This window comes from Penaeus chinensis, chromosome 7 (assembly GCF_019202785.1).
Source record: "Penaeus chinensis breed Huanghai No. 1 chromosome 7, ASM1920278v2, whole genome shotgun sequence".
In the NCBI taxonomy this organism is placed as follows: domain Eukaryota; kingdom Metazoa; phylum Arthropoda; class Malacostraca; order Decapoda; family Penaeidae; genus Penaeus; species Penaeus chinensis.
Window position 1 is genome coordinate 10,060,479 of NC_061825.1, and position 10,000 is coordinate 10,070,478.

The window sequence follows — 10,000 nt, forward strand, 5'->3', positions numbered from 1 at the left end:
GGAAAAAAAAAAAAAGTATGCATTAATGACATCATTTCGAGTTGAACTTTCCGGAAGTCTTCTTGCATAAAAGCATAGTCGACTTCATTCACCGCAAGGAACATTTGATAATAATAAATATTTCGCCGTTCCTTCTCTTTTCTCTAGCTTCTTCAAGAGTCCAAGAAAGCACATTACTCTCGCGTAAGGATCAGTATATATTCTTCGCGTCAGGGTTTTCCTTGAGGAGGAGTTCGTGTGTGGTAATTAAAAGCCCATTCGTTGCTGTGTGGTTCTCCGTTCGCCAGGATCGGCGGTATGAGACCTCTCGGGATCTGAAGGAGGATAGATGACGGCAAGGGAGGGCGATTTTTGCGTTTTTGTTGATACAGAGGGGGAAGAGGGGAAATGGGGGGGGGCGTTATGGGGGATTAGTAGGAGGGGCGACGGGGGGCGCTGGAGAGGAGTAAGAGAAAAAAGGAAGGGAAAAAAAGAGGGGGAAATAGAGACGAGAGAAAGGGAGTGAGAAAAAAAAGACAGAAAAAAAAGAATTTTAAATAAAAAAGAGGAAAAAGTTTAGAGAAGAGTTGAGAGAATGAGCGAGTAAAATGCACTCTATCACCACTCACTACACTCTCACACACACACAAAATACATATATATATATTATATTTGAGATATTTGTGTTTAACGCGCATGTGACTTTTGTGTTTGGGTGTGTAGTGTGAGAGAGAGAGTGGAGAGAACAGACAGAGGAGAGGAAAATCGCTGATAAGCGGGGGAGGATGGGGCCCGCGGTATGATGATCAATTAGGGGCGGTGGGGTTTGGCTTCACGGGGTGTTTTTGGTGGCTGGGGGATGGGGGCACTGGGTGTCGGCGTGTAGTGGGTGATTGGCAGGCGAGGGGGTGTTGGTTCGGGTGGACGGAGGGGGTCGGGTTTTAGGTTGGGGGAGTGTGTAAATGAGGGGGCACATAGGGAGGGTAGACGAGAGAGAGTGAGGGGGAGAGCGGGGGGGGCGCAAAAATTGAGAGGGGGGGGGGAGCGATGCGAGCGCGAAGGCGGGGGACCTCCTCGGCGCTCGCGCGCTCTAGTCGGTCTGTCAGTACGAAGAGGGCGGGGGCGGGTGGGCGGGGGGGGGTAGCGAGGAGAGAGAGAGAGAGCGGTTTGGGGCGACTAGAGGAGCGGTAGGCCGCGCCGCGGAGACGAGAAGCGAGAGCGCGCTCGCGCGCCTCTCTCTCCCTCCTTTCGCTTCCCTCTCTTACCTGTTACTCTGTCTCTATTCTTCTTTTGCTTTTGTGTCGTGTCTGTAGCTTCGTCTATTTTTCCCTCCTTCTTTTTCTCTTTTCTCTCCTTTGCCTATAATACCCCAAAATGTTTTTTGTGTGATAATCCTTCCACATAATGTCAGCTCTGAATATTTTAGGTGTGTCAGCATTTCATATATGCGTTAAATATCCGCCCGCTTGTGTCAACATAAATTGCCTTCCAAATGTTTCTTTATTAACATCTACCCCTAAATATATATATATTTTTTCAACGTTCACTTGTTGCAAAAAACATAGAATTTGATGTTTTATATTTCCCGCCGCCAAGGACACTTCCCCCGTCCCCATTCATTTCCTCAACCATTATTTCCCATGTTTTTTTTGTGTTTTTTGAACAACATTTCATATCGTATGTATTTTCCTGGCACGGACATATCGTTTGCAATTGCATGTCAAATGGCTTTTGAGCAGAATTCACGGTTTCCGAGATGGTGCGCCAGTGAGGCTGGGATCTGGGGGGGGGGGGGGGGGCGGGGGGGGCTGGTGGTGGGGGGGGGGGGCCGGGGGGGGGGGGCGGGGGGGGGGGGGGGGACAGTGGCCAGTCATGGCGTGTGTGAGTGATGGAGGGAGGGAGACGGAGAGACTCTGGCGAGAGACAGAGAGAAAGAGCGAGCGCGCGAGAGCGCGCGGGCGCGTGCGAGCACGGGGAGCGGGTGCGCGCGCTAGAGGGAGAGACGGGCGCGCGCGAGAGAACGAGGGTAGAGTGAGAGGCGCTACGCTGGCGGAAGGGGCGAGGCGGGCTTACGAGAGGGAGCGCCCGGGGCCGCCGCGCGACGCGCGGGTCGCGATCATGGGCGCGCAGACGGGAGCGGAGGGCAGCATGAGCTAGCGACGAGAGAGGACGCGCGAGAGCGAGCGGGAGGGAGCGCAGCGGGGCGCAGCGCGCGATAACGAGGCGTCTCGTGACTCTCGCGACTAGCGGCCAGAGAGCGGGAGCTAGATCGGGCGCTCTCTGTCGTACGCTCTGTCTCTTCTCTGTCTCCTCTCTTGTCTCTCTTAGTCTCTCTCTGTTCTCTCTCTCTCTCTCTCTCTCTCCTCCCTTTACCCCTCTCTCTCTCTTCTCTCTCCTCTCTCTCCTTCTCTTCTCTCTCTCTCTTTTTCTTCGACCATACACATTTATATATAACAGTATATATATTAATATATTATATTATTATATTTATAATATATATATATCGTTATATATATATTGTTATCATATGAATTTTTTATCCATATATATATTATTTTATATATATAAATATATAAAATATTTATATATATTATAATCTAGAGATATTTAATAATATATATATATAAATATATATTATGTAATGTGTGTTGTTGTCCCCCATATTTATATCCTCTCCAACCCAAACCCTGAGGGATAATAGATTAATAATTTAATATAAACTGATAGGAGAATCTTATGTAGACATTTAGAATAGGTTAATTGTGATACATAAATTATTTTAAATATAGACCAGATTATAGCTAAATTTAGAGAGATAGTAAGATAGATAGATAGTGTGATAGTTAGGAAGATGTGAGAAGAGAGGAATAGAGAGAGGAGAGTGATCGGAGGTGCAGCGTGGAGTGATGTGGTGTGAGAGAGTTGGAGAGTGATGAGATGGTGATTGGGATGAGGGGATGACGTCGGGGAGAGAGGGGGAGGGTGGTTGATTGAATCATTGAGGTGAGTTTGCGGGGGTCGGTTTCGAATGGTCGTGTGATGGGTGATGACAGGGTGGTTGGCGGAGGTAAAGGGTAAGGATCGGGAGAGGTGGGGGATAGTGATAGAGGGGGGGGGGGGAAAGTAGGAGGGTGAGTTATTTATGAGGGGAATGTGTATGTGTCTGAAAAGGAAATGAAATATTAGGGAGGTCGGAGTGGTGAGTTGTATTAACTTGTTCATTATTTTTTATTTGCCATGGCCCTCGCCCTTGACCACTTTTTTGTTGACAACACCTGTCTTCAAAGATGGAGATTAGGGTCTGACTACGAGAGAAGAGAGGGAGAGAGGGGAGGAGAGGGGGCGGAAGGGGAGAGAGAGTGTGAGGATGGAGGTGGGCGATTTCCGAGAGGCATGTGGGAGTGTCGGTTATGGGGAGGAGGTAAAGAGTGAGAAGAATTTGAGTTAAGGGATCTGCTGATGGGAGACGGCGGGTAGGGAAAGGGAAAGGATGAGAGAGGACGAAGGACGAGGTGAGTAGGTAGAGAGAGGGAATGAGAGGAGGGGGAAGAGGGAAGATGAGAGAGCGTCTCTCAGCGGCGGGAACAGCAAAGAAGAAGAGATAGGGAGAGGAAGTTTGTACAGACTTACAGGGACCAATTAGAAAAGATTAAATTTGACACATGACCTTACAAGAGCAACGGTTTAGAAGACAAGCACCAAGCTTACCCGCCGGGAAGCACGAGGTATGCAAATCCTAGGAATCAGGCTTGGAATCTGTCCGGGTGGGTAGGCTTGGGTCAGCCGGAAGATCAGGGCACATTTACTGAAAGTGAGAAGGGGAGTTGAGGATGAGATCCTGAGATGAGAATCTCGATGTTGAGAGTGAGAGATGACGAGAGGAGAGTAGAGAGATGGAGAGAGGAGGACGAGTGGGAGAGAATTGATGAGAGAGAGTGAGAGATAAATAGAGGAGGAGAGAGGAGAGAGAGACGATGGAATGATTGGAGGCGAGAGAGTGGGAGAAGAGGGAGGAGATGCGAAGGGGCTGGTAGAGGAGGCTGCGATGTGAGTAGAGAGGACTGTATGAGACGTGGAGATCTTTGAGGAGAGAGTATTGGGAGATTGACTGAGAGGAGTAGGAGAGATGGAGCGGGTGTGGTCAGACTTGAGAGGGATTTGACTGTATGTGATGAGATTTTTGATGATCGGACGATGCCGTGTAAAAGAAGCGAGAGAGAGAGGAGAGAGAGAGAGGAGAGAGAGACGAAGAGGGGAGAGGAGGATTGGAGAAAGAAAAAGGAAGAAAGTAGAAAAAAAAGTAAGTAGAAAAATATGAAATATGTGTGTGTTGAGAGGAATTATTTAGAAAAGATAGAGTAGACAGACGAGGAAAAGTGACGAGAGAGAGAGAGAGGGGGGAACAGGGGATGAAGGGACAGAGGGATGGATCGATGAGTGATTATAGATGGAGTTGGGAGATGAGTGATTGAGGGGAGGACGCGGGGAGGAGGTTCGTGGCCTTGTCCTTCGCGTTTTCAAGAGGTGAGGAGAGAGCGCGAGAGAGTTTAGGAGTGACGACGTTCGAAGTTGTGGATCCTGCTGGTGATGTGAAGAGAGAGAGATCGTGCGTGGAGGTTGAGATGTTGACTTGATGTGTGATTCTTGTCGAAGTTCTGTTGACATTTCCGAGGATTGGAGAAAATTAAGAAAGTTGAGGAGGGAGAAATGATGACGAGGGGAGAGAGAGAGAGGGTGAGTACCTCATTTTGGTGATTTTGGAGAAACGGAGGGGGGGGGAAATTTTCTACCTAGTGTTCGAGTGAGGGAACGAGGGATTGGTCCGATTGATGAGCTATGCTGATGGCGGAGGAAAGGAAAGGTAAGAAAAGGGAGAGGAAAGGGAAGGGGGAGGAAATGAAAAAAAATATCATAAATATACATAATATATATTAATTATAGCCTCATTGTAATACCCGGAGGGGAGATAATTAATTGTATGTGTTATGACAGTATTTTCTTCTTTGATTCTTGTTAGCTATTCTTGTAGCTGTGGTATTCAGAGTGTGTTTAACGATTTTCAAATTGTGGGAAAGTTTAATAAAGATGTTAGGTTACATTTGTGCATTTGGCTTAGGCGTTGTTTGTGTGGGGGGTTTTGTGAGATGGTGAGATGTGGTCGGGTGGGGATTGTGGTGGTCTGGGTTGGGTTTTTAATGGTGGTGGATTATGAGTTGGGTTGACAGTACTGGGTTCTGGGTGGTGTGGTGGGGGGGGGTGGGGTAAGTTGTGTGGGGGAGCTGGATGTTGGGCTTGATGTTGCATGGATTGTTTTATGCTGGGGTGAATATTGGTCTGATATGGCAGTAGGTGGGGGGGGTTTTAGGTGGTTGTTTTGTGGGCGATGTTGGAGCGGGGGTGCTTGGTTGGTTTTGGGGTGTGACTGGATGGGGTGGGAGTGGTGGTATGTGTGGGATGGAAGGTCCTGAGTTATATTGTGGGAGGGGGGTGATGGTTGGGAGGGGTTGATGGGGAAAAGTTGAGTGCCGTAGAACCCAGTTGGTGGGAGGGGGGGTTTGGGAAGATTGGGGCTGCTGGGGGGAGGACAAAGACAGGGAGCTGGGACGTCGTTGGCATTAGTGGTAGTGCAGGACCGTTTGGTGTGGAGTGGGGGAGACAAAGGCGGGTCGGGGATGTGGGTCAGGGGGGTGCTGGATGCGGTGGCAGCGTAGCGCAGATGAGCAGGCCTACACGGGGCAACGGCTCGGGGTGGGAATGGTGAGCGTGAGGCTCTCGGGATGGGGGCGGAGATCGGAATGTCACAGGGTCAAGAAAGAGGTTAAAGCTGAGCGTAGGGAGAGGAGGAGGATGAAGAGGAAAGTATCTATTTTAATGTAGATATATCTGAGATATTTTGTTACTAGTATAAATAGCTGTACTCTTTTATTTAGTTTATATATTTCTAGTTTCTATAAGGGTTAGTTATATATTATTAAAATTTAGTAGTTAACTCATAAATCGGTGATGGAGGGGATGGCGGGGTTTGGTTGGGTTTTGGTGTGTGGGTTTGTGGGACGGGGGATGGGGAGGAGGTTCAGGAAGGGGGGGAGGGGCGGCAGTGGAGGGTGGAGGAGGGAAAGGGATCGGGGGGAGGAGGTCGGCTGCCGGGTGGTGGTGTGGGCAAACCGGGGTGGGGATGGTTTGGGTGGTTCTATCGGAGGCACCTAGGTACCGGAGACCTAGTCCACTTCCCCCCCACGTCTCCCCGACCCCCCGGGAATCACACACAGCACGAGGGGCATGGGTGGCCGGGTTGAGGATTGTGATGATGCGGGTGGTCCGTGCAAGTGAAGTCACGACGGTGTGGGAGTGGGGGGGTGGGTGCGGTACGCGGGTTCTTATAGTTAGGTCTGGGTTGGGGTGTGGTTGGTCAGCAGTATCTAGTTGGGGGGGTGGAGGTAGAGCTTGTATGAGTCGGCGAATAAGATGTGGGGGTGGTGCGTTAGGGTGTTGGTTTTGTTTTTTGGTAGTGGGGGGGGTGTCTGAGGGGGAGGGGGGGGGGGTGGGGGGGCGGAGGGGTAGGGGGGGGGGAGCGTGGGGGGGAGAGGGGGGTTTGGGGTTGGGAGGTGGGGAGGGGGGGAGGTAGGAAGGAAATGGAGGGCCAAGCACGTTTTCTGGTTGCTGCTGGGGCGGGGATGTACACGAGGGGGTCAACAGTTAGATAGGGTTGTGGGGAGTGGGGGGGAAATGTGGCAGTGGCGGTAGTTTTGAGTAGTATATACGGGAAGTGGATAGGTTTTATATCCCTAGGGGGGGTGGCGGTGGTAAGCGACGGCCAGGTGGGCCTATTCTATTTTGATGTGGTGGAAGGGGTGTGTCAGTGGGTGTCTGGAGAAAGTAGGTTTGAGTGTTTTTGTTGTGAGGCTCTATGTCTTGCAGGCCCAGCACACTCCTCTTCTCACCTCCCCCGGATTTCTGTTATAAATCAAATCTTTTCTTGTTCTGGTTGTATTATATTGGAGTGATAAGAGGAAAATATATTCTTTGTTATTATTTTTGTTTGGCAAACGAGGCGCTGGTTGTGCGAGTCATGATGTTGGAAGGCTGGGTGTGTGTTGGGTTGTGTGGTGTGCTGTGTTTGTGAGTGTGTGTGTTTGTGAGTGAGTGTGGGGGGAAGTTAGGAGCTTTTTGCTGGGGTGTTGTCTGTTGTATACGGGGGTTTTTGTTTAAGTATAGTTTATGTGGGATAGTATGTGATGGATGGATTGGGGACTTAATAGTGCATGTTGGTGCTATGGATGGGTTAAATAGTTAATGAGTTTGATATGATGTTCATTTGGTTAGATTGATTTAGGGTTGCTTGATTTTAGGTATATAGAGATTATGTAGATGTTTGGATTTATAATTGTTGAGTGTATACTCCCGGTTGTAAATATTTTATATATAATATTTATATATTATATATAGATATTGATATTTTATTTATACATACATTTATAAGTGTTGTGTGTTCCGTCTGTGTTATTGTGTGGGTGTGTCGTACGTCCCCTTGTCTTGTTGTGTCGTGTGTATTTTTTCCTTTCATTTTGGTGTAGTACGTTGCATAGGATTAGATTATAGGTTTTATACTATACATATTAAATACACACATATTTTTATTATAATATTATATTATATAGTATATATATACACATATTATATCATATATACCCATATATACCATATATATGTATATTTATATGTATAGTATTTATATTTTATGGCATATATATGTATATTATAAATCTATTATAGATATTTTAATGATATATATGCTAGGTTGTATTTATACGGACGACATTTTTGTTTGTAAGATAATTTTTTTCTATACATCATTTGTGTATATATATGTATATCATATACATATAATATACATATATTGTATATATGTATATTTATTATATTTATATATATATAATTATATATATATATCCACTCACCACACACACACACGTGTGTGTGTGTGTGTGTCTATGTGTGTTTGTGTGGTTGTGTGTGTGTGTAATATATATATATATATATATAATATGCAGACAGACATACGATATTTGTTTGGATAGTAGGCTAATATAATAGAAGTAATATTTAGATGGAATTTTATAAATGTGTGTCGTAGTTTCTGTATGTAGTATATTTATATAATAGATATGTAGATTCATAGATACTATATATTTATATATATATATTATATATCTGTGAATCCCCGTGCCGTATAGGTGTCCAATAACCCTCAAGAGCGGAAAACCAATCCCCTGAACTGATCCCAGGCTGACGAAAATCGACCCCAAAATTTGCCCCCACCCCCCCCCCCCCCCCCCCCACACCCCCCCCCCCCCCCTTCGTCCAGGCACTCATTAATGTCTCTTGCCGCCATCGTTCTGGGAATTTGGCTGACTCCAAGCATTCCAATTTACTCTAAACGGCCCTAATCGGGAGAGCATATCTGGAACGGACTTGCGTTGAAGCTGTGGGGTGGGGTCGTTATCATAGACAGCGCCCTGTTAATGAAGTTGGGCTGGCCCCGTCGTGTGAGTGAGGTCCTGGATTGGGCTTGAGAGATCGTTTATGCGAAGTGAGTCCATTGAGGTGGTCAGCTTCCGTGTTGTGTGCTATTTTGCAAGGTGTAGTTTAATTCAGTGCGTAGGTCCTCTTCTGTACGTGTTTATTTTTACTCCGCTTATTGTTTTTTGGTATTGTTCTTAAATTGGTTGTATTTGTTCACTGCATACTTCTCGTTGTGTTGGTAGTGGTCCTTGGTTATATGATTTTTCTTTTGGCGTGTGTCTCTTCCCGTGTGTTCTGTTGGTTTTGTGTATCTGTCTAATTACTTTTCAATATGCAATATGACTCATTTAGTCTACTCAAGTAGTTTTTTAAAGTGTCTTCCAACTCCCCCTGTATATATATTATTTATATAGCTTAGAAATATATGAATACCATATATTATATATTTATATAATATATATATATATACATTTATTTTTATGGTTATATATTAATACATATATATCACATTAATGTACATATTATATATTATATATATATATATATATATATATATATATTTATATATATATGTGGTGGTGTATATATATATCATGTTATTTATATATATATATATATATATATACATATATATATTACATATATATAAATATATTTTATATATTATGTATATATATATATGTTATATATTATATAATTATATATATATTTTATATATATGTGTGTTAGGTTGTTTTGTGTAGTTCTCTCTGGAAGTGGGTGGTGGGGTGTTGGGTGTGTATGTGTTGTGTCTGGTGTTGGTGTCGGTGTGTGAGGGTGTCCGCTGTGGTGGTGTAGTGTTGACGTCGGTTTAGGTTAGGTTAGGTCGTCTGGGTTGTGTTCATGTTCTCCCTTGCTATTGGTCTCTTGTGTGCGTTGGTGTGTGTGTGTGGTAAAATATATGTTAATATAGTTCATATTTATTATTCATATATATACTTATATTATATATTTATATATATATATATATAAATTTATTATTATATATACATAAATAAGGTATAAATGGACCTATGGGAACTTAAGTGAAATTAATTATATAATATTATACTATTTAATTGTATATATATATATATATATATATATATATATATATATAAATATAAAAGCATATATACACGTGCCTTCTTATTTGCGTGTGTATTTGTGGTTGGTATGATTATCTGGCTGTCGCAGGGAGGACGGGTATCGGTGCTGTGGGCGGCACTTTGGGCGGGTGGATGCGGTTGTTCGCTTGTGGTCTGTGGTGCTTAGGGGATTGGGGTGTCTGTGTCGTTAGGGGGTGGTTCTGGGGGGGTGGGTTGGATTGCGGTGGGGGGGGTTTTGGGGGGTGGTGCGCCGGGGTGGGGCCTGGGGTTTGGGGTTATTTTGTTATATCATATACTATATATCAATACTCACTCTTATCAAACTACTACTCACTCTCAATCCCTATAACCCCCCCCCACACCCCCTACTC

At 45.1% G+C, this 10,000-nt stretch overlaps 1 protein-coding gene across 1 annotated transcript in view; it reads right to left on the bottom strand.

Annotated features, from left to right (window-relative positions):
* Nucleotides 1-10,000, bottom strand: part of LOC125026796 (extensin-like) — a 25,468-nt gene that overhangs the window by 2,253 nt on the left and 13,215 nt on the right. Inside the window, exons 4-6 of the mRNA XM_047615397.1 lie at nt 6,191-6,398; nt 5,208-5,705; nt 3,688-3,817 (exon numbers count right to left, since the gene is read on the bottom strand). Of these exons, the coding sequence (XP_047471353.1) occupies nt 3,688-3,817; nt 5,208-5,705; nt 6,191-6,398 (836 nt within the window). The remainder of the gene's footprint in view (nt 1-3,687; nt 3,818-5,207; nt 5,706-6,190; nt 6,399-10,000) is intronic.